General features: G+C 39.7%; 1 protein-coding gene across 1 annotated transcript in view; it reads right to left on the reverse strand.

Annotated features, from left to right (window-relative positions):
* Window positions 1–25275, reverse strand: part of LOC149214843 (zinc transporter 1-like) — a 57416-nt gene extending 32141 nt beyond the window's left edge. Inside the window, exon 1 of the mRNA XM_089389521.1 lies at window positions 25067–25275. Within this exon, the coding sequence (XP_089245647.1) occupies window positions 25067–25275 (209 nt within the window). The remainder of the gene's footprint in view (window positions 1–25066) is intronic.
* Window positions 25276–25555: the final 280 nt, after the last annotated feature.

The following is a 25555-nucleotide window of genomic DNA, read 5'->3' on the forward strand; positions in this document are numbered from 1 at the left end:
CCACGAAAAACAGTGGCTCAAATGTGAGCAGGGCAGGAGATCGCCCATTCTAATACCATGTTAAACACACACATGGCAGAGACAAAATAGGAAGGATAGACATGAGATTACATGTATTAATTACAATGATATACATTTATAATACATTCGTGTGACCGTTGGGTTCCACATCCCAAGGTCTCTTGGACTCTCATGGCTGTTCACATTCTACACCAACCCATAGAGGATTAGGTGTCCAACAAAGTTATATGATTCTAGATTAGTTCACAATTCCAAATTAGTGAATGTCTTCTTTTTTTGAGAATAAGAAAATGATTAAATTTGTACCTACCTATAGAGAGTATGACAAACAAACTATGTACTTGTTTATCCAAGCAAGGAATGAAAGAGTGGAAGGTCTCTACCAATCACCATTCACAACATACTTCACACAAAAATAAGCAAGAAAATCTTGATCATATTCTTTATCCTTTCTCCTCCAATGCGTCAACTCATCTGCATATCATTTAAACACCTCCTTAGAAAGTTTAAGAAAGAAATCTCCCTCTTATAGTGAAGCAAGACACCTCAGAGACAAATATAGAAACTAATGAGAATGAGAATTACAGCCCAAATTTTATTAAAAGAGAATAAATAACCTCACATACGTTTAAAACCAGGTATGATATGGCATATAGAAATGATCTAAGCAAACAAGCTTGGAAGACATTAGGCTCTTACCGTGAAACAAAAATGGTAAATTATCATCTCAGCTTCATCCTCAATGGAACCCTCCTTTTCACCTATTGCAAATCAGAGTTCCTTTCAACACTAAGCCAAAACCAGCGAACAAAAAAATAAAATGTAAACGAGCTTTCCCACAATATGCCAACTCGTGTGAATTCCCACAATTTCAGTCTAAAATCAATTCAATAATTAAAAGCGTTTAACTTCTCTTATGAAGAACAACTCTTACGGCTATATGTCATTCTCTACCAAGGCTGAATCGCATTATCCATTCTGTAGACATGCTTAGCTAAAAGTTTCAAACTCAACTGAAATATATAATAAATTAAAAAATTAAAAATAACAACATACAGAGTAAATAGCGTAGCCAGTGGATGAAAATGAAAAGGAAAATAACAGCGAACGAAAGGCACCCAACCAAAATAATGTGTACCTACATGACCAGGGTCGTGATTTTCTTCAGCAGTATCCATGACTCCTTTCAACAGCGGGAACGCATAATAGTACTTTTAGCGCTCCATACATATTAATGCATGTTGGGTATTTTTCAAGGGGAAAAATACCAAAAACCATTCAAGCAAATACCACAAAGGCAATGCTCTGTTTCTACTGTTCCAGGATCATTTGCAGAGAACCTCTTTCTAAAAAAAATAACTCAGAACAGAGTATTACACAGCCATAAAATCATTTCAATTCATTAAAACAAAAACACTGATACACATTCATCCTCTTTCACTCAGAGGGATCTACCAAAAACTTGCATTCAGCAAAAACAAAAACTCTATCTTTTCTCTCCACCTGAGAGTTCACTGTGCTGGGTTTACTGCTGTAAAACCCATTTTTACATTACTGCTGTAAAACTATTTTTACACATACTGCTGTAAAAATATTTTACACATATGCAGTAAATTACATTCACAATTTCAAGAATGCTTGAGCACTCTTTTCTTTTGCATTTCCATGCAAATCCAATACATAAAAAGATCTATGCACTCCTGTGCAATATCTTCCCTTGCTTCACATGCTGGTCTTCATTCTGAGCTCTCCCTGCTCTTTCGCTGTTGCACCTTTCATCTTTGCGGATAGCACTGCTGTGCATTCATCTCCTCTTTGCTTTACTACGCACTGCTGTGCACTATGCTGCCTCCATCATTTTTACAATGGCCAACACTTAAAACAATCCACGCTCATCTCTTTCACGATGGCCAACATATATGTATAAAACATATAAACCACGCTCACCTCTGGTTTTTAATGGGCATTACATATATAAAAAACGCACTCACATTGTGCACAGCCACCATGCCCAAATTAACTTGCTCGCAGGCACGACTCAATAAAAACTACAGCATACACTTCAGCTCTCGCGCGCTCACATTTCACAATGACCAACACATATAAAAACACGCACACCTTTTTTCTCGTTCCATGTGTATTTATGAAAATAATGGTCAACGCATATATATAAAACATATATATAAAAACTATGTTAAAACTAAGCGCCCATGCCCATATTAATGGGACTCCACCAAACAATACGAAAACCATTAAAAACTATTAATTCTTCCATCGCAGATAGGACGACAGTCAACCAAGCATTGTCCACACTCCACGCAAAAATTCTGACTTGACGCGGACGGGCTGCAACTTCGGAGATCGACGGTGGAGAACACACAACTAGATCGGACGGCGGTGGTGAATATCGGAGGGCAGTTTGCAGCAGGACTTTAACCCCCGAGAAAATGACGTTGCGTTACGTCAGTGGTCATCCACGTGTCTGCTCCATATTATATCGGAGTCGCTCACCGGAATATCCCTTCGCCGGCAAATGGTCCCGAGATTTTCCCGACGCCGGAAAATGGCCAATACACCGCGCTCCTGACTCGACGCCTGACGCTGCCACGACTGCTGGTTTCAAATTTGGAGATGCGGGAAAAATCTGGGCGGTTTTCCAAAACTGCTGAGCGGTTGAAATTAGCATTTCAACACTCCCCTTTAATTTCAACTGCTGGGCATTCAATCTTACCCAAACACTTCCTCACATAGAGGGATTCACCAACTGCTTCTGATGCAGTTCATAAACAAACAAAGTTGTCTTCCTCTTAATAGAGGGATTAACCTGAAACTGTGCTTAAGAGCACCTTCCTCATGACAGAGGGATTCACCAGAACAATGTGCTGAAGAGCACCTTCCTCTTAACAGAGGGATTCACCTGTGACTATGCTGAAAAGCATCATCCTCTTGATAGAGGGATTTACCACACTATGCTGAAAAGCATCTTCCTCTTTCATAGAGGGTTTCACCAAATGACTGCTTCAAATGCAGTTCCAAAACAAACAATCATTGCACTGCTGTGTGTGCAAACTCATTACATTGTTCTTTTATGCTGCTGCATATTCTCTGTTGCACTGTTGTGCCATCTTCTTTACTGTGTCTATCCCACACTGCTGTGTCTACACTTGCTGTTGTGTTGCTGCACTTTTCAAAGACAAATACTCTGTCTTTTCTGGAACAATTACACTGTCCCAATTTATAAATTTACACTGCTGTGTGTAAACATTTCTTACACTCACTGCTGTTGCATATACAACATTTCAATTCAATGAACAACAAATTCATTACATTTACCTTTACTGCTGTAAGGAAAATTTCTTTTGCATGTGCTGCTGTTCAAAACTTCTTGCTGCTGCATTTTTCACATTTGCTGTTGTCCATACCCATAACCATAGACTGTCATCCCTGGGTTTTTATTTGCTGCTGCGTTGCCTCTGCAATTTGCACTGTCGCTGCCTTTTGTTTCATCATACTGCTGTGTGCCCATACTCTTGGCACTTCATTCTCCACACAAAAGAATAACACAGGCTGCTGCCTTTTCTTATGCACCCATGTGCATTAACAATCTGCTGTCCCTGTTTTTCTTTATGCATTTCTTTGCATGCTGCATTGCATAAAAAAAATTACATTTTTCACTGCTGTGTGAAAAATTTCATTGCATTCTCAGCCACTGGGCATTTACGCTCTGCTGCGTTTTGCCTTCTTCTCATTTTCTTCTCACTGTTTTGCATTTTCATTCCCAATACAAAACATTTCCATCTGCTGTGTATTACACTCACTCTGCTGTGAGTATATTCTATCACTTTACATAAAAAGAAACTACATTCCATTGCTATGCATTTCAATGCATGTGCACCACAAAAAAATTTCAAGACTGCTGTCTTATGTTCTATCTTCCCACTGCTGTGAGGGTCTCCTTGCCATGCATACTTTTCTTCTTGCGCTGCTGCTCTTTACATTTCAGCGCTGCCATCTTTTCTTCTTTATGCATTTCTGTGCATATTGCATAAAAACAAAGCAAAAACATTGCTGATTTCATCACTGCTGCATATTACCTTTTAGAGGGATTAACAAAGATTTCATTTGCAACTGCTGCGCTGCAATACATCCTCCATCAACAAATGACTGTTAATACAGTTCAGCAAACAAAAAATTCAAGCTCCCCTTTAATGTGTGCTTGTCTTCTTTTGGCAGACTCTTCTCAAAACAAATTTAGATACACTGGAGAGTTCAAGGGGCTTTCAGATTGCCTTTCCTTCCTTCTCCATACTTGTGTAACTTTCTTCTTTTGCATGGGTCTAGCTTGTGTAAGATCCCATGTTAAGTTACAATCTCGTGCCATATGCCCAGTGTTATGACACTTGAAACATTTAACATTGTTCATGAATAAGATTTCATGATTCCTTCTTGCAAAGTTGTTTCTTGGAGGTTGTTGGAGACTACAACATCTATTTCCATGAAATGCTCTACAGTCTTTTGCCATATGACCAAAGTTTGAGCAAGCATAACAATAACCATAAAATGAACTTTGGTACCTGGGAGATGGAGGTTTTCTTGATGCACTTCTGAAGCCTTGCTGCCTTGAGATCCTTTGACGATCATCATTGCCTCTTGCCTCTTTGACATCAGCTACATTTCTTCTTGGAGCTGGTTTTCTGCTTGGAGTAGGATTTCTTCTATTGCAACCTTCATTTTTCTCCTTGCCTTTGCTGGAACTAGGAGCATCACCATCTCTTTCTGGCTTCTTCACATCTCCTTTGCTTAAGGCATCCTCATCCTTGTTTGAGGGTTCAGCTACATACCCAAGTCCTGATTTATCAAATGGAGATCTGTGATAGCTGAGCATGTCATCCAAAGCTTGAGAGCTCTTCATTATTTTATTCATCCCTTCAACCTTCTTCCTGAGGAGGACAATCTCTTCTTCTAACTTTTCACATACATTGTTTTTCCTTGCTAGTTGTCCCTCAGTTTCTTCCTTGCTACGAGTAGCTTCAGCTGCTACTATTTTGAGGGAGATAATATCAGACTTCATTTTGGAGATTTTTGCTTGACTGCTCTCCATTTTCTTCTCAGCTTCTTGTGCTTGCTTCCTAGCTTCTTGTAGTTCGGACTTAAGGAAGGAGACCTCTACCTTGTACTGTCCAATCTCTTCTACAAGTTTGTTCACCCTCATGTGCCTTTGTTCAAGTTGACTTGACAAGGCATCTGCCTGCTTCTTTGCACTATTCAGCTGATTTTTCATGGATATGACTTCTTCATGATGTTTCTTCTTGCATTCATCAAGTTCCTTCTTAAGCTTGGCCAGCTCTTCATCCCTTTCTCTTACTTGAAGCTTGATGAGGTCAAGCTTCTCATTCTCAGCTTCTATGATGGGTTCATAACTTTCTTCTTGACTCATTGTCATGGTCAGTGCTCCCTTTGCATGAAGGTCATGCAGTCTGTCCCATATATCCTTTGCTGATGTATATTTTCCTAGATTCTTCTTCACTGAATCAGGAAGACCATCCAATATAGTCTTTGCTGCTTGTGCATCATACTCCATGGATTCTTTATCCTTCTGGCTGTCATCAATCACTGACTCCCAGACTTCAATCCCCTCAGACATTAGGAAAGCCCTTATCATTATTTCCCATACATCAAAGTTTCCATCAAACTTTGGAACCTCAAATACAATGCTTTCAAATAGATTCCCTTCTAGTTTAGTAGAGGAGGGAGACACATTTTTAACAGCCCTGGAGGCTTTCTTCTTTGACCTTGCCATTCTTAACTATACTCCAAAATACTTGACTGTGTTTTTAAAACACTGACTGTTTCTTTCACAGTAACAGAAAGGAAAGCTTTGAAAAATACCTTCACTGTTTTGGCTGTGGCTTCACACTGCTGGAGAGGTTTGACTGCTGCAACAACACCTTCCTTCAGCTTCTTTGAGTCTTCAAAGAGCCTGGACTAGCTCTGATACCACTGTTGGGTATTTTTCAAGGGGAAAAATACCAAAAACCATTCAAGCAAATACCACAAAGGCAATGCTCTGTTTCTACTGTTCCAGGATCATTTGCAGAGAACCTTTTTCTAAAAAAAATAACTCAGAACAGAGTATTACACAGCCATAAAATCATTTCAATTCATTAAAACAAAAACACTGATACACATTCATCCTCTTTCACTCAGAGGGATCTACCAAAAACTTGCATTCAGCAAAAACAAAAACTCTATCTTTTCTCTCCACCTGAGAGTTCACTGTGCTGGGTTTACTGCTGTAAAACCCATTTTTACATTACTGCTGTAAAACTATTTTTACACATACTGCTGTAAAAATATTTTACACATATGCAGTAAATTACATTCACAATTTCAAGAATGCTTGAGCACTCTTTTCTTTTGCATTTCCATGCAAATCCAATACATAAAAAGATCTATGCACTCCTGTGCAATATCTTCCCCTGCTTCACATGCTGGTCTTCATTCTGAGCTCTCCCTGCTCTTTCGCTGTTGCACCTTTCATCTTTGCGGATAGCACTGCTGTGCATTCATCTCCTCTTTGCTTTACTACGCACTGCTGTGCACTATGCTGCCTCCATCATTTTTACAATGGCCAACACTTAAAACAATCCACGCTCATCTCTTTCACGATGGCCAACATATACGTATAAAACATATAAACCACGCTCACCTCTGGTTTTTAATGGGCATTACATATATAAAAAAAACGCACTCACATTGTGCACAGCCACCATGCCCAAATTAACTTGCTCGCAGGCACCACTCAATAAAAACTACAGCATACACTTCAGCTCTCGCACGCTCACATTTCACAATGACCAACACATATAAAAACACGCACACCTTTTTTCTCGTTCCATGTGTATTTATGAAAATAATGGTCAACGCATATATATAAAACATATATATAAAAACTATGTTAAAACTAAGAGCCCATGCCCATATTAATGGGACTCCACCAAACAATACGAAAACCATTAAAAACTATTAATTCTTCCATCGCAGATAGGACGACAGTCAACCAAGCATTGTCCACACTCCACGCAAAAATTCTGACTTGACGCGGACGGGCTGCAACTTCGGAGATCGACGGTGGAGAACACACAACTAGATCGGACGGCGGTGGTGAATATCGGAGGGCAGTTTGCAGCAGGACTTTAACCCCCGAGAAAATGACGTTGCGTTACGTCAGTGGTCATCCACGTGTCTGCTCCATATTATATCGGAGTCGCTCACCGGAATATCCCTTCGCCGGCAAATGGTCCCGAGATTTTCCCGACGCCGGAAAATGGCCAATACACCGCGCTCCTGACTCGACGCCTGACGCTGCCACGACTGCTGGTTTCAAATTTGGAGATGCGGGAAAAATCTGGGCGGTTTTCCAAAACTGCTGAGCGGTTGAAATTAGCATTTCAACACTCCCCTTTAATTTCAACTGCTGGGCATTCAATCTTACCCAAACACTTCCTCACATAGAGGGATTCACCAACTGCTTCTGATGCAGTTCATAAACAAACAAAGTTGTCTTCCTCTTAATAGAGGGATTAACCTGAAACTGTGCTTAAGAGCACCTTCCTCATGACAGAGGGATTCACCAGAACAATGTGCTGAAGAGCACCTTCCTCTTAACAGAGGGATTCACCTGTGACTATGCTGAAAAGCATCATCCTCTTGATAGAGGGATTTACCACACTATGCTGAAAAGCATCTTCCTCTTTCATAGAGGGTTTCACCAAATGACTGCTTCAAATGCAGTTCCAAAACAAACAATCATTGCACTGCTGTGTGTGCAAACTCATTACATTGTTCTTTTATGCTGCTGCATATTCTCTGCTGCACTGTTGTGCCATCTTCTTTACTGTGTCTATCCCACACTGCTGTGTCTACACTTGCTGTTGTGTTGCTGCACTTTTCAAAGACAAATACTCTGTCTTTTCTGGAACAATTACACTGTCCCAATTTATAAATTTACACTGCTGTGTGTAAACATTTCTTACACTCACTGCTGTTGCATATACAACATTTCAATTCAATGAACAACAAATTCATTACATTTACCTTTACTGCTGTAAGGAAAATTTCTTTTGCATGTGCTGCTGTTCAAAACTTCTTGCTGCTGCATTTTTCACATTTGCTGTTGTCCATACCCATAACCATAGACTGTCATCCCTGGGTTTTTATTTGCTGCTGCGTTGCCTCTGCAATTTGCACTGTCGCTGCCTTTTGTTTCATCATACTGCTGTGTGCCCATACTCTTGGCACTTCATTCTCCACACAAAAGAATAACACAGGCTGCTGCCTTTTCTTATGCACCCATGTGCATTAACAATCTGCTGTCCCTGTTTTTCTTTATGCATTTCTTTGCATGCTGCATTGCATAAAAAAAATTACATTTTTCACTGCTGTGTGAAAAATTTCATTGCATTCTCAGCCACTGGGCATTTACGCTCTGCTGCGTTTTGCCTTCTTCTCATTTTCTTCTCACTGTTTTGCATTTTCATTCCCAATACAAAACATTTCCATCTGATGTGTATTACACTCACTCTGCTGTGAGTATATTCTATCACTTTACATAAAAAGAAACTACATTCCATTGCTATGCATTTCAATGCATGTGCACCACAAAAAAATTTCAAGACTGCTGTCTTATGTTCTATCTTCCCACTGCTGTGAGGGTCTCCTTGCCATGCATACTTTTCTTCTTGCGCTGCTGCTCTTTACATTTCAGCGCTGCCATCTTTTCTTCTTTATGCATTTCTGTGCATATTGCATAAAAACAAAGCAAAAACATTGCTGATTTCATCACTGCTGCATATTACCTTTTAGAGGGATTAACAAAGATTTCATTTGCAACTGCTGCGCTGCAATACATCCTCCATCAACAAATGACTGTTAATACAGTTCAGCAAACAAAAAATTCAAGCTCCCCTTTAATGTGTGCTTGTCTTCTTTTGGCAGACTCTTCTCAAAACAAATTTAGATACACTGGAGAGTTCAAGGGGCTTTCAGATTGCCTTTCCTTCCTTCTCCATACTTGTGTAACTTTCTTCTTTTGCATGGGTCTAGCTTGTGTAAGATCCCATGTTAAGTTACAATCTCGTGCCATATGCCCAGTGTTATGACACTTGAAACATTTAACATTGTTCATGAATAAGATTTCATGATTCCTTCTTGCAAAGTTGTTTCTTGGAGGTTGTTGGAGACTACAACATCTATTTCCATGAAATGCTCTACAGTCTTTTGCCATATGACCAAAGTTTGAGCAAGCATAACAATAACCATAAAATGAACTTTGGTACCTGGGAGATGGAGGTTTTCTTGATGCACTTCTGAAGCCTTGCTGCCTTGAGATCCTTTGACGATCATCATTGCCTCTTGCCTCTTTGACATCAGCTACATTTCTTCTTGGAGCTGGTTTTCTGCTTGGAGTAGGATTTCTTCTATTGCAACCTTCATTTTTCTCCTTGCCTTTGCTGGAACTAGGAGCATCACCATCTCTTTCTGGCTTCTTCACATCTCCTTTGCTTAAGGCATCCTCATCCTTGTTTGAGGGTTCAGCTACATACCCAAGTCCTGATTTATCAAATGGAGATCTGTGATAGCTGAGCATGTCATCCAAAGCTTGAGAGCTCTTCATTATTTTATTCATCCCTTCAACCTTCTTCCTGAGGAGGACAATCTCTTCTTCTAACTTTTCACATACATTGTTTTTCCTTGCTAGTTGTCCCTCAGTTTCTTCCTTGCTACGAGTAGCTTCAGCTGCTACTATTTTGAGGGAGATAATATCAGACTTCATTTTGGAGATTTTTGCTTGACTGCTCTCCATTTTCTTCTCAGCTTCTTGTGCTTGCTTCCTAGCTTCTTGTAGTTCGGACTTAAGGAAGGAGACCTCTACCTTGTACTGTCCAATCTCTTCTACAAGTTTGTTCACCCTCATGTGCCTTTGTTCAAGTTGACTTGACAAGGCATCTGCCTGCTTCTTTGCACTATTCAGCTGATTTTTCATGGATATGACTTCTTCATGATGTTTCTTCTTGCATTCATCAAGTTCCTTCTTAAGCTTGGCCAGCTCTTCATCCCTTTCTCTTACTTGAAGCTTGATGAGGTCAAGCTTCTCATTCTCAGCTTCTATGATGGGTTCATAACTTTCTTCTTGACTCATTGTCATGGTCAGTGCTCCCTTTGCATGAAGGTCATGCAGTCTGTCCCATATATCCTTTGCTGATGTATATTTTCCTAGATTCTTCTTCACTGAATCAGGAAGACCATCCAATATAGTCTTTGCTGCTTGTGCATCATACTCCATGGATTCTTTATCCTTCTGGCTGTCATCAATCACTGACTCCCAGACTTCAATCCCCTCAGACATTAGGAAAGCCCTTATCATTATTTCCCATACATCAAAGTTTCCATCAAACTTTGGAACCTCAAATACAATGCTTTCAAATAGATTCCCTTCTAGTTTAGTAGAGGAGGGAGACACATTTTTAACAGCCCTGGAGGCTTTCTTCTTTGACCTTGCCATTCTTAACTATACTCCAAAATACTTGACTGTGTTTTTAAAACACTGACTGTTTCTTTCACAGTAACAGAAAGGAAAGCTTTGAAAAATACCTTCACTGTTTTGGCTGTGGCTTCACACTGCTGGAGAGGTTTGACTGCTGCAACAACACCTTCCTTCAGCTTCTTTGAGTCTTCAAAGAGCCTGGACTAGCTCTGATACCACTGTTGGGTATTTTTCAAGGGGAAAAATACCAAAAACCATTCAAGCAAATACCACAAAGGCAATGCTCTGTTTCTACTGTTCCAGGATCATTTGCAGAGAACCTTTTTCTAAAAAAAATAACTCAGAACAGAGTATTACACAGCCATAAAATCATTTCAATTCATTAAAACAAAAACACTGATACACATTCATCCTCTTTCACTCAGAGGGATCTACCAAAAACTTGCATTCAGCAAAAACAAAAACTCTATCTTTTCTCTCCACCTGAGAGTTCACTGTGCTGGGTTTACTGCTGTAAAACCCATTTTTACATTACTGCTGTAAAACTATTTTTACACATACTGCTGTAAAAATATTTTACACATATGCAGTAAATTACATTCACAATTTCAAGAATGCTTGAGCACTCTTTTCTTTTGCATTTCCATGCAAATCCAATACATAAAAAGATCTATGCACTCCTGTGCAATATCTTCCCCTGCTTCACATGCTGGTCTTCATTCTGAGCTCTCCCTGCTCTTTCGCTGTTGCACCTTTCATCTTTGCGGATAGCACTGCTGTGCATTCATCTCCTCTTTGCTTTACTACGCACTGCTGTGCACTATGCTGCCTCCATCATTTTTACAATGGCCAACACTTAAAACAATCCACGCTCATCTCTTTCACGATGGCCAACATATACGTATAAAACATATAAACCACGCTCACCTCTGGTTTTTAATGGGCATTACATATATAAAAAAAACGCACTCACATTGTGCACAGCCACCATGCCCAAATTAACTTGCTCGCAGGCACCACTCAATAAAAACTACAGCATACACTTCAGCTCTCGCACGCTCACATTTCACAATGACCAACACATATAAAAACACGCACACCTTTTTTCTCGTTCCATGTGTATTTATGAAAATAATGGTCAACGCATATATATAAAACATATATATAAAAACTATGTTAAAACTAAGAGCCCATGCCCATATTAATGGGACTCCACCAAACAATACGAAAACCATTAAAAACTATTAATTCTTCCATCGCAGATAGGACGACAGTCAACCAAGCATTGTCCACACTCCACGCAAAAATTCTGACTTGACGCGGACGGGCTGCAACTTCGGAGATCGACGGTGGAGAACACACAACTAGATCGGACGGCGGTGGTGAATATCGGAGGGCAGTTTGCAGCAGGGCTTTAACCCCCGAGAAAATGACGTTGCGTTACGTCAGTGGTCATCCACGTGTCTGCTCCATATTATATCGGAGTCGCTCACCGGAATATCCCTTCGCCGGCAAATGGTCCCGAGATTTTCCCGACGCCGGAAAATGGCCAATACACCGCGCTCCTGACTCGACGCCTGACGCTGCCACGACTGCTGGTTTCAAATTTGGAGATGCGGGAAAAATCTGGGCGGTTTTCCAAAACTGCTGAGCGGTTGAAATTAGCATTTCAACACTCCCCTTTAATTTCAACTGCTGGGCATTCAATCTTACCCAAACACTTCCTCACATAGAGGGATTCACCAACTGCTTCTGATGCAGTTCATAAACAAACAAAGTTGTCTTCCTCTTAATAGAGGGATTAACCTGAAACTGTGCTTAAGAGCACCTTCCTCATGACAGAGGGATTCACCAGAACAATGTGCTGAAGAGCACCTTCCTCTTAACAGAGGGATTCACCTGTGACTATGCTGAAAAGCATCATCCTCTTGATAGAGGGATTTACCACACTATGCTGAAAAGCATCTTCCTCTTTCATAGAGGGTTTCACCAAATGACTGCTTCAAATGCAGTTCCAAAACAAACAATCATTGCACTGCTGTGTGTGCAAACTCATTACATTGTTCTTTTATGCTGCTGCATATTCTCTGCTGCACTGTTGTGCCATCTTCTTTACTGTGTCTATCCCACACTGCTGTGTCTACACTTGCTGTTGTGTTGCTGCACTTTTCAAAGACAAATACTCTGTCTTTTCTGGAACAATTACACTGTCCCAATTTATAAATTTACACTGCTGTGTGTAAACATTTCTTACACTCACTGCTGTTGCATATACAACATTTCAATTCAATGAACAACAAATTCATTACATTTACCTTTACTGCTGTAAGGAAAATTTCTTTTGCATGTGCTGCTGTTCAAAACTTCTTGCTGCTGCATTTTTCACATTTGCTGTTGTCCATACCCATAACCATAGACTGTCATCCCTGGGTTTTTATTTGCTGCTGCGTTGCCTCTGCAATTTGCACTGTCGCTGCCTTTTGTTTCATCATACTGCTGTGTGCCCATACTCTTGGCACTTCATTCTCCACACAAAAGAATAACACAGGCTGCTGCCTTTTCTTATGCACCCATGTGCATTAACAATCTGCTGTCCCTGTTTTTCTTTATGCATTTCTTTGCATGCTGCATTGCATAAAAAAAATTACATTTTTCACTGCTGTGTGAAAAATTTCATTGCATTCTCAGCCACTGGGCATTTACGCTCTGCTGCGTTTTGCCTTCTTCTCATTTTCTTCTCACTGTTTTGCATTTTCATTCCCAATACAAAACATTTCCATCTGCTGTGTATTACACTCACTCTGCTGTGAGTATATTCTATCACTTTACATAAAAAGAAACTACATTCCATTGCTATGCATTTCAATGCATGTGCACCACAAAAAAATTTCAAGACTGCTGTCTTATGTTCTATCTTCCCACTGCTGTGAGGGTCTCCTTGCCATGCATACTTTTCTTCTTGCGCTGCTGCTCTTTACATTTCAGCGCTGCCATCTTTTCTTCTTTATGCATTTCTGTGCATATTGCATAAAAACAAAGCAAAAACATTGCTGATTTCATCACTGCTGCATATTACCTTTTAGAGGGATTAACAAAGATTTCATTTGCAACTGCTGCGCTGCAATACATCCTCCATCAACAAATGACTGTTAATACAGTTCAGCAAACAAAAAATTCAAGCTCCCCTTTAATGTGTGCTTGTCTTCTTTTGGCAGACTCTTCTCAAAACAAATTTAGATACACTGGAGAGTTCAAGGGGCTTTCAGATTGCCTTTCCTTCCTTCTCCATACTTGTGTAACTTTCTTCTTTTGCATGGGTCTAGCTTGTGTAAGATCCCATGTTAAGTTACAATCTCGTGCCATATGCCCAGTGTTATGACACTTGAAACATTTAACATTGTTCATGAATAAGATTTCATGATTCCTTCTTGCAAAGTTGTTTCTTGGAGGTTGTTGGAGACTACAACATCTATTTCCATGAAATGCTCTACAGTCTTTTGCCATATGACCAAAGTTTGAGCAAGCATAACAATAACCATAAAATGAACTTTGGTACCTGGGAGATGGAGGTTTTCTTGATGCACTTCTGAAGCCTTGCTGCCTTGAGATCCTTTGACGATCATCATTGCCTCTTGCCTCTTTGACATCAGCTACATTTCTTCTTGGAGCTGGTTTTCTGCTTGGAGTAGGATTTCTTCTATTGCAACCTTCATTTTTCTCCTTGCCTTTGCTGGAACTAGGAGCATCACCATCTCTTTCTGGCTTCTTCACATCTCCTTTGCTTAAGGCATCCTCATCCTTGTTTGAGGGTTCAGCTACATACCCAAGTCCTGATTTATCAAATGGAGATCTGTGATAGCTGAGCATGTCATCCAAAGCTTGAGAGCTCTTCATTATTTTATTCATCCCTTCAACCTTCTTCCTGAGGAGGACAATCTCTTCTTCTAACTTTTCACATACATTGTTTTTCCTTGCTAGTTGTCCCTCAGTTTCTTCCTTGCTACGAGTAGCTTCAGCTGCTACTATTTTGAGGGAGATAATATCAGACTTCATTTTGGAGATTTTTGCTTGACTGCTCTCCATTTTCTTCTCAGCTTCTTGTGCTTGCTTCCTAGCTTCTTGTAGTTCGGACTTAAGGAAGGAGACCTCTACCTTGTACTGTCCAATCTCTTCTACAAGTTTGTTCACCCTCATGTGCCTTTGTTCAAGTTGACTTGACAAGGCATCTGCCTGCTTCTTTGCACTATTCAGCTGATTTTTCATGGATATGACTTCTTCATGATGTTTCTTCTTGCATTCATCAAGTTCCTTCTTAAGCTTGGCCAGCTCTTCATCCCTTTCTCTTACTTGAAGCTTGATGAGGTCAAGCTTCTCATTCTCAGCTTCTATGATGGGTTCATAACTTTCTTCTTGACTCATTGTCATGGTCAGTGCTCCCTTTGCATGAAGGTCATGCAGTCTGTCCCATATATCCTTTGCTGATGTATATTTTCCTAGATTCTTCTTCACTGAATCAGGAAGACCATCCAATATAGTCTTTGCTGCTTGTGCATCATACTCCATGGATTCTTTATCCTTCTGGCTGTCATCAATCACTGACTCCCAGACTTCAATCCCCTCAGACATTAGGAAAGCCCTTATCATTATTTCCCATACATCAAAGTTTCCATCAAACTTTGGAACCTCAAATACAATGCTTTCAAATAGATTCCCTTCTAGTTTAGTAGAGGAGGGAGACACATTTTTAACAGCCCTGGAGGCTTTCTTCTTTGACCTTGCCATTCTTAACTATACTCCAAAATACTTGACTGTGTTTTTAAAACACTGACTGTTTCTTTCACAGTAACAGAAAGGAAAGCTTCGAAAAATACCTTCACTGTTTTGGCTGTGGCTTCACACTGCTGGAGAGGTTTGACTGCTGCAACAACACCTTCCTTCAGCTTCTTTGAGTCTTCAAAGAGCCTGGACTAGCTCTGATACCACTGTTGGGTATTTTTCAAGGGGAAAAATACCAAAAACCATTCAAGCAAATACCACAAAGGCAATGCTCTGTTTCTACTGTTCCAGGATCATTTGCAGAGAACCTTTTTCTAAAAAAAATAACTCAGAACAGAGTATTACACAGCCATAAAATCATTTCAATTCATTAAAACAAAAACACTGATACACATTCATCCTCTTTCACTCAGAGGGATCTACCAAAAACTTGCATTCAGCAAAAACAAAAACTCTATCTTTTCTCTCCACCTGAGAGTTCACTGTGCTGGGTTTACTGCTGTAAAACCCATTTTTACATTACTGCTGTAAAACTATTTTTACACATACTGCTGTAAAAATATTTTACACATATGCAGTAAATTACATTCACAATTTCAAGAATGCTTGAGCACTCTTTTCTTTTGCATTTCCATGCAAATCCAATACATAAAAAGATCTATGCACTCCTGTGCAATATCTTCCCCTGCTTCACATGCTGGTCTTCATTCTGAGCTCTCCCTGCTCTTTCGCTGTTGCACCTTTCATCTTTGCGGATAGCACTGCTGTGCATTCATCTCCTCTTTGCTTTACTACGCACTGCTGTGCACTATGCTGCCTCCATCATTTTTACAATGGCCAACACTTAAAACAATCCACGCTCATCTCTTTCACGATGGCCAACATATACGTATAAAACATATAAACCACGCTCACCTCTGGTTTTTAATGGGCATTACATATATAAAAAAAACGCACTCACATTGTGCACAGCCACCATGCCCAAATTAACTTGCTCGCAGGCACCACTCAATAAAAACTACAGCATACACTTCAGCTCTCGCACGCTCACATTTCACAATGACCAACACATATAAAAACACGCACACCTTTTTTCTCGTTCCATGTGTATTTATGAAAATAATGGTCAACGCATATATATAAAACATATATATAAAAACTATGTTAAAACTAAGAGCCCATGCCCATATTAATGGGACTCCACCAAACAATACGAAAACCATTAAAAACTATTAATTCTTCCATCGCAGATAGGACGACAGTCAACCAAGCATTGTCCACACTCCACGCAAAAATTCTGACTTGACGCGGACGGGCTGCAACTTCGGAGATCGACGGTGGAGAACACACAACTAGATCGGACGGCGGTGGTGAATATCGGAGGGCAGTTTGCAGCAGGACTTTAACCCCCGAGAAAATGACGTTGCGTTACGTCAGTGGTCATCCACGTGTCTGCTCCATATTATATCGGAGTCGCTCACCGGAATATCCCTTCGCCGGCAAATGGTCCCGAGATTTTCCCGACGCCGGAAAATGGCCAATACACCGCGCTCCTGACTCGACGCCTGACGCTGCCACGACTGCTGGTTTCAAATTTGGAGATGCGGGAAAAATCTGGGCGGTTTTCCAAAACTGCTGAGCGGTTGAAATTAGCATTTCAACACTCCCCTTTAATTTCAACTGCTGGGCATTCAATCTTACCCAAACACTTCCTCACATAGAGGGATTCACCAACTGCTTCTGATGCAGTTCATAAACAAACAAAGTTGTCTTCCTCTTAATAGAGGGATTAACCTGAAACTGTGCTTAAGAGCACCTTCCTCATGACAGAGGGATTCACCAGAACAATGTGCTGAAGAGCACCTTCCTCTTAACAGAGGGATTCACCTGTGACTATGCTGAAAAGCATCATCCTCTTGATAGAGGGATTTACCACACTATGCTGAAAAGCATCTTCCTCTTTCATAGAGGGTTTCACCAAATGACTGCTTCAAATGCAGTTCCAAAACAAACAATCATTGCACTGCTGTGTGTGCAAACTCATTACATTGTTCTTTTATGCTGCTGCATATTCTCTGCTGCACTGTTGTGCCATCTTCTTTACTGTGTCTATCCCACACTGCTGTGTCTACACTTGCTGTTGTGTTGCTGCACTTTTCAAAGACAAATACTCTGTCTTTTCTGGAACAATTACACTGTCCCAATTTATAAATTTACACTGCTGTGTGTAAACATTTCTTACACTCACTGCTGTTGCATATACAACATTTCAATTCAATGAACAACAAATTCATTACATTTACCTTTACTGCTGTAAGGAAAATTTCTTTTGCATGTGCTGCTGTTCAAAACTTCTTGCTGCTGCATTTTTCACATTTGCTGTTGTCCATACCCATAACCATAGACTGTCATCCCTGGGTTTTTATTTGCTGCTGCGTTGCCTCTGCAATTTGCACTGTCGCTGCCTTTTGTTTCATCATACTGCTGTGTGCCCATACTCTTGGCACTTCATTCTCCACACAAAAGAATAACACAGGCTGCTGCCTTTTCTTATGCACCCATGTGCATTAACAATCTGCTGTCCCTGTTTTTCTTTATGCATTTCTTTGCATGCTGCATTGCATAAAAAAAATTACATTTTTCACTGCTGTGTGAAAAATTTCATTGCATTCTCAGCCACTGGGCATTTACGCTCTGCTGCGTTTTGCCTTCTTCTCATTTTCTTCTCACTGTTTTGCATTTTCATTCCCAATACAAAACATTTCCATCTGCTGTGTATTACACTCACTCTGCTGTGAGTATATTCTATCACTTTACATAAAAAGAAACTACATTCCATTGCTATGCATTTCAATGCATGTGCACCACAAAAAAATTTCAAGACTGCTGTCTTATGTTCTATCTTCCCACTGCTGTGAGGGTCTCCTTGCCATGCATACTTTTCTTCTTGCGCTGCTGCTCTTTACATTTCAGCGCTGCCATCTTTTCTTCTTTATGCATTTCTGTGCATATTGCATAAAAACAAAGCAAAAACATTGCTGATTTCATCACTGCTGCATATTACCTTTTAGAGGGATTAACAAAGATTTCATTTGCAACTGTTGCGCTGCAATACATCCTCCATCAACAAATGACTGTTAATACAGTTCAGCAAACAAAAAATTCAAGCTCCCCTTTAATGTGTGCTTGTCTTCTTTTGGCAGACTCTTCTCAAAACAAATTTAGATACACTGGAGAGTTCAAGGGGCTTTCAGATTGCCTTTCCTTCCTTCTCCATACTTGTGTAACTTTCTTCTTTTGCATGGGTCTAGCTTGTGTAAGATCCCATGTTAAGTTACAATCTCGTGCCATATGCCCAGTGTTATGACACTTGAAACATTTAACATTGTTCATGAATAAGATTTCATGATTCCTTCTTGCAAAGTTGTTTCTTGGAGGTTGTTGGAGACTACAACATCTATTTCCATGAAATGCTCTACAGTCTTTTGCCATATGACCAAAGTTTGAGCAAGCATAACAATAACCATAAAATGAACTTTGGTACCTGGGAGATGGAGGTTTTCTTGATGCACTTCTGAAGCCTTGCTGCCTTGAGATCCTTTGACGATCATCATTGCCTCTTGCCTCTTTGACATCAGCTACATTTCTTCTTGGAGCTGGTTTTCTGCTTGGAGTAGGATTTCTTCTATTGCAACCTTCATTTTTCTCCTTGCCTTTGCTGGAACTAGGAGCATCACCATCTCTTTCTGGCTTCTTCACATCTCCTTTGCTTAAGGCATCCTCATCCTTGTTTGAGGGTTCAGCTACATACCCAAGTCCTGATTTATCAAATGGAGATCTGTGATAGCTGAGCATGTCATCCAAAGCTTGAGAGCTCTTCATTATTTTATTCATCCCTTCAACCTTCTTCCTGAGGAGGACAATCTCTTCTTCTAACTTTTCACATACATTGTTTTTCCTTGCTAGTTGTCCCTCAGTTTCTTCCTTGCTACGAGTAGCTTCAGCTGCTACTATTTTGAGGGAGATAATATCAGACTTCATTTTGGAGATTTTTGCTTGACTGCTCTCCATTTTCTTCTCAGCTTCTTGTGCTTGCTTCCTAGCTTCTTGTAGTTCGGACTTAAGGAAGGAGACCTCTACCTTGTACTGTCCAATCTCTTCTACAAGTTTGTTCACCCTCATGTGCCTTTGTTCAAGTTGACTTGACAAGGCATCTGCCTGCTTCTTTGCACTATTCAGCTGATTTTTCATGGATATGACTTCTTCATGATGTTTCTTCTTGCATTCATCAAGTTCCTTCTTAAGCTTGGCCAGCTCTTCATCCCTTTCTCTTACTTGAAGCTTGATGAGGTCAAGCTTCTCATTCTCAGCTTCTATGATGGGTTCATAACTTTCTTCTTGACTCATTGTCATGGTCAGTGCTCCCTTTGCATGAAGGTCATGCAGTCTGTCCCATATATCCTTTGCTGATGTATATTTTCCTAGATTCTTCTTCACTGAATCAGGAAGACCATCCAATATAGTCTTTGCTGCTTGTGCATCATACTCCATGGATTCTTTATCCTTCTGGCTGTCATCAATCACTGACTCCCAGACTTCAATCCCCTCAGACATTAGGAAAGCCCTTATCATTATTTCCCATACATCAAAGTTTCCATCAAACTTTGGAACCTCAAATACAATGCTTTCAAATAGATTCCCTTCTAGTTTAGTAGAGGAGGGAGACACATTTTTAACAGCCCTGGAGGCTTTCTTCTTTGACCTTGCCATTCTTAACTATACTCCAAAATACTTGACTGTGTTTTTAAAACACTGACTGTTTCTTTCACAGTAACAGAAAGGAAAGCTTTGAAAAATACCTTCACTGTTTTGGCTGTGGCTTCACACTGCTGGAGAGGTTTGACTGCTGCAACAACACCTTCCTTCAGCTTCTTTGAGTCTTCAAAGAGCCTGGACTAGCTCTGATACCACTGTTGGGTATTTTTCAAGGGGAAAAATACCAAAAACCATTCAAGCAAATACCACAAAGGCAATGCTCTGTTTCTACTGTTCCAGGATCATTTGCAGAGAACCTCTTTCTAAAAAAAATAACTCAGAACAGAGTATTACACAGCCATAAAATCATTTCAATTCATTAAAACAAAAACACTGATACACATTCATCCTCTTTCACTCAGAGGGATCTACCAAAAACTTGCATTCAGCAAAAACAAAAGCTCTGTCTTTTCTCTCCACCTGAGAGTTCACTGTGCTGGGTTTACTGCTGTAAAACCCATTTTTACATTACTGCTGTAAAACTATTTTTACACATACTGCTGTAAAAATATTTTACACATATGCAGTAAATTACATTCACAATTTCAAGAATGCTTGAGCACTCTTTTCTTTTGCATTTCCATGCAAATCCAATACATAAAAAGATCTATGCACTGCTGTGCAATATCTTCCCCTGCTTCACATGCTGGTCTTCATTCTGAGCTCTCCCTGCTCTTTCGCTGTTGCACCTTTCATCTTTGCGGATAGCACTGCTGTGCATTCATCTCCTCTTTGCTTTACTACGCACTGCTGTGCACTATGCTGCCTCCATCATTTTTACAATGGCCAACACTTAAAACAATCCACGCTCATCTCTTTCACGATGGCCAACATATATGTATAAAACATATAAACCACGCTCACCTCTGGTTTTTAATGGGCATTACATATATAAAAAACGCACTCACATTGTGCACAGCCACCATGCCCAAATTAACTTGCTCGCAGGCACCACTCAATAAAAACTACAGCATACACTTCAGCTCTAGCACGCTCACATTTCACAATGACCAACACATATAAAAACACGCACACCTTTTTTCTCGTTCCATGTGTATTTATGAAAATAATGGTCAACGCATATATATAAAACATATATATAAAAACTATGTTAAAACTAAGCGCCCATGCCCATATTAATGGGACTCCACCAAACAATACGAAAACCATTAAAAACTATTAATTCTTCCATCGCAGATAGGACGACAGTCAACCAAGCATTGTCCACACTCCACGCAAAAATTCTGACTTGACGCGGACGGGCTGCAACTTCGGAGATCGACGGTGGAGAACACACAACTAGATCGGACGGCGGTGGTGAATATCGGAGGGCAGTTTGCAGCAGGACTTTAACCCCCGAGAAAATGACGTTGCGTTACGTCAGTGGTCATCCACGTGTCTGCTCCATATTATATCGGAGTCGCTCACCGGAATATCCCTTCGCCGGCAAATGGTCCCGAGATTTTCCCGACGCCGGAAAATGGCCAATACACCGCGCTCCTGACTCGACGCCTGACGCTGCCACGACTGCTGGTTTCAAATTTGGAGATGCGGGAAAAATCTGGGCGGTTTTCCAAAACTGCTGAGCGGTTGAAATTAGCATTTCAACAATGCAGGCCATTATCAAGCGATCTATCTTTTGATGTACATCCAACAAGAAAGTAAAATTACCTAGAAAAAGAATCCGAACTAGGGAAATACTGAAGAAATTAATGCCAACACTCGTCATCTAAGAGGTTGGTTGTTTAACTAACAGAACGTCTAGCTACATAGATTGATATTATATGTACCTGTAGAGACCATGAAATACAGAGATCAGTGAATGTTTTTGTGTCTTTGGGAAAGCAAATTGGAAGAGTCCGTGACTTTCTTACTTCTTATAATGAACAAAGTAAAAGGTGTACGGAACCTTTAGCATGTTTATATTCTGTCCTACTAAGAGGTTGGTTGTTTACCTTGCCGAAGCTAAACGATGTGTACCTGCAAGTGCAGAGACCATGAGATACAGAGATCAGTGAATGTTTTTGTTGCTTCAGGATAGCGAGAGTGGAAAAGTCGGGACTCAGTGCCTTCCGCGCGTCCTAAGTTCATGGGCTGTTATAGAAACAATTATTCATTACGAAAAGGAAGGGTGTACGAACATCCTCTCGCACGTTTATAATCTGTCCTATCTCTTTTCGCGTGTCTAAAATTAATTGTAAACAACTTTATCGAAATGGATTGGGAAAGCAAACGGCCAGAGGAGAAGCCGAAATGTCTCTTACTATAACAGGTGGAGACTAGAGTCTCCACCCGTAACAATATTATTAAACGAGATTAGTGAATGTTTTATCTCTTTTGGAAACTGAGAATTAAAGGTCACTTGCCTTAACTACAATAGTAAATGTTTTATGAGTAGTTTAAAAAGCCCACAAATTAGCTAGGGAATGAATTCCAAATAAAATTATGAAAAAATCCAGCAGAAACTGAGAATTAAAGGATGGTCGCTTTACTTTAACTACATTAGTGAATGTTTTATGAGGGGCTCACAAATTAACTTGAAAATAATGGAAATTCAAATTCTAAATAAAATTATGAGAAAATCCAGCAGAAACACAAATTAAGTTTAAAAATAATATAAATTTCAAAAAAAATTAAAATCTTCAGACAACTATCAAACTTAAGAATTCATAAATTTGAGTACCCATGACTTTTTGATTTTTTGAAACTTGTTTTACCAAATTTAAGCAAGAAATCTGCCCAGTAAATATGTGACGTCCGTTTTTATCTCTCTTGGAGACTGAGAATTAAAAGATCGTCGCTTATCTTAACTAATGATAGGCAAAATGTACTATCATTTGGCACATTCGTATACTGTCCCGCGTGTCAATCCCATTTCCCCAAATTCACAGCAAATCATATAATCAAAAGATTTGAACAGATAGCGTCTATGTAGATCGAGACGGATATGCTGTGAATTTGCAAAAGTATTCACAGCATATCCGTCTCAATCTACATAGACGCTATCTGTTCGAATCTTTTGATTATATGATTTGCTGTGAATTTGCAAAAGTATTAACCAGATCAAAATACATAAGCAAGAACTGCCAAATAAAATAAAAGCAACAGGTGAAGGTAGCGTTACCCATGCCAAAGGTAGCGTTACCCATGTCTATGCATAGTAAGGTAGCGTTTCTTTTTTCAAACCCATGGTGATTGTTCTTTCTAAAATTATAATGTGATTTTAACAAGTTGGTAATAATCAGTCTTTGAATTTTTTTTAGTTTTCGTACTATTTTGATCTTCTAATAATCTCCGTCTTTGATTTTTTTTTGGTTTTCATACTATTTGGATTTTTTTTTGGTTTTCGTACTATTTTGATCTTCTAATAATCCATCTTTGATTTTTTTTTGGTTTTCATACCATTTTGATCTTCTAGAGATAAATAAAATTTATAAACTTTATTAACATATTAAAGTGTTTCAACCTAGTTTATGTTTAAACTTTGATCATTTATTAAAATTCGTGTATATAAAATTAATGAATATGTGAACTTAATTAGAAGCAAAACTTGAAGTTATATGATTCTAGATTAGTTCACAATTTTAAATTAGTGAATGTCTTTTTTTTGGAAAAAAAAAGAAAGAAAAGATATGATTACATTTGTATCTATTTATAGAGAATCGAGATTATGACAAACAAAACATGTACCTGTGTATCCAAGCAAGAGTGGAAGGTTTGTACCAATCACCATTCACAACATGCTTCACACAAAAAAAAACTAGGTCATATTCTTCATCCTTTCTCCTTCTCCAACATATCATCTCATCTGCAATTTATTTAAACACCTCCTTAAAAAGCAAATCTCCCTTTAACAGCTAGGCAAGACACACAGACAGAAATAATCTAAGCAAGCCAAACAAACTTATAAAGCTCTTACCTGGAAACAAAAATGGTATATTATCATCTCATCTTCATTCTCAATGGAACTCTCCTTTTCGCCTATTGCAAATCAAAGTTCCTTTCCAGCCAAAACCAATAAGCAAACAAAGAAATTAAACGTAAACGAGTTTCCCACAACATGCCAAACTCTTGAAAATTCCCACAATTTCAGTCTAAAATCGATTTAATAATGAAAAGTGTTTAACCTCTCCTATGAATTAATAATTCGTAGGGCTCTATGCCATTGTATACCAAAGGCAAAATCCCATTATCCATTATGTACATACAAAGTCAATCGCGTAGCCAATTGATAAAATGAAAAAGAAATAGCTAACAAAAAGCACCCAACCAAAACAATGTGTGCCTACGTGATGGAGGCTAGCCATATTCTTCAACAGACTTTTATCCATGACTCATTCCAAAATCTCGAACAGATAATAGTACTTTTCAGCGATATATCCTCTGTTGTACACCCTATAACAAAATAAAACTACCTGGAAAAAGAATGCGAACACAGAGGGAAACATTGAAGAAATTAATGTGAACACTCATCATCTAAGAGGATGGTACCTACATGACGGAGGGCTAGCGATATTCTTCAACAGACTTGTATCCGTGACTCCTTCCAAAAGCTCGAACAGATAATAGTACGTTTATCGCTCCACATATATTAATGCAGGCCATTCTTTAACGGGGAAAACCCCTCAACAAAATAAAATTACCTGAAAAAAGAATGCGAATATAAAGAGAAATACTGAAGGAATTAATGTTAACACTAATCTTGTTTACCCGACCGAAGGCCTGGCTACATAGATTAACATTGCATGTACCTGCAGGGACCATGAGATACAGAGAGCAGTGAATGATTTTGTGAAAACAAGATTGGAAGAGTCAGTACCTTACTCGTTATAATGAAACAAAGGAAAAGGTATTCGGACATGATTTAGCACGTTTATATTCTGTCCTACTAAGAGGTTGGTTTTTTACCTGACCGGAAGACGTTCTGAGGCTTTCACTGCCACGTTGCAACGCTGTTCCCACGTCAAACACCCTCTGTTGCCGTCCGGACACCAGAATAGCCCATTTATCCAAAGAACCGTAAAACAGGAGCCTCTGGCGGGACTCGGCGGCAGCCCAGGAAGCGTCTTCAAGAAGGCCTCCTCCTTCATTTCTTCCGGATCGATCCCTTCATCCATGACTACGACCTTCGCTCGGCTCCTTCGCACGAATAGGATCGTTACCAGGCAGAGGAACAGAGCCACGGCCACCGAGCTCAACGTGATCCTGGCTAATTACTAGAGTCGGAGATCACATTAGGAAGCAACTTACCGAGAACCTTGATATAGGCCTAGGCCTTGTATGTCTGGTTCGTAGTCAATTTCAGAGTCGATAGCGGGCCGTCTGCAAGGTAACACGACGAGGAACTGCCGCGTAAGAAGGCAGCATTGCAGGAGTAATTGAAATTGCAATGAACGA

This window comes from Pinus tabuliformis, chromosome 1_1 (genome assembly GCF_031772625.1).
Source record: "Pinus tabuliformis cultivar Carrire ecotype Pingquan chromosome 1_1, CPIR1, whole genome shotgun sequence".
Classification (NCBI taxonomy): Eukaryota; Viridiplantae; Streptophyta; class Pinopsida; order Pinales; family Pinaceae; genus Pinus; species Pinus tabuliformis.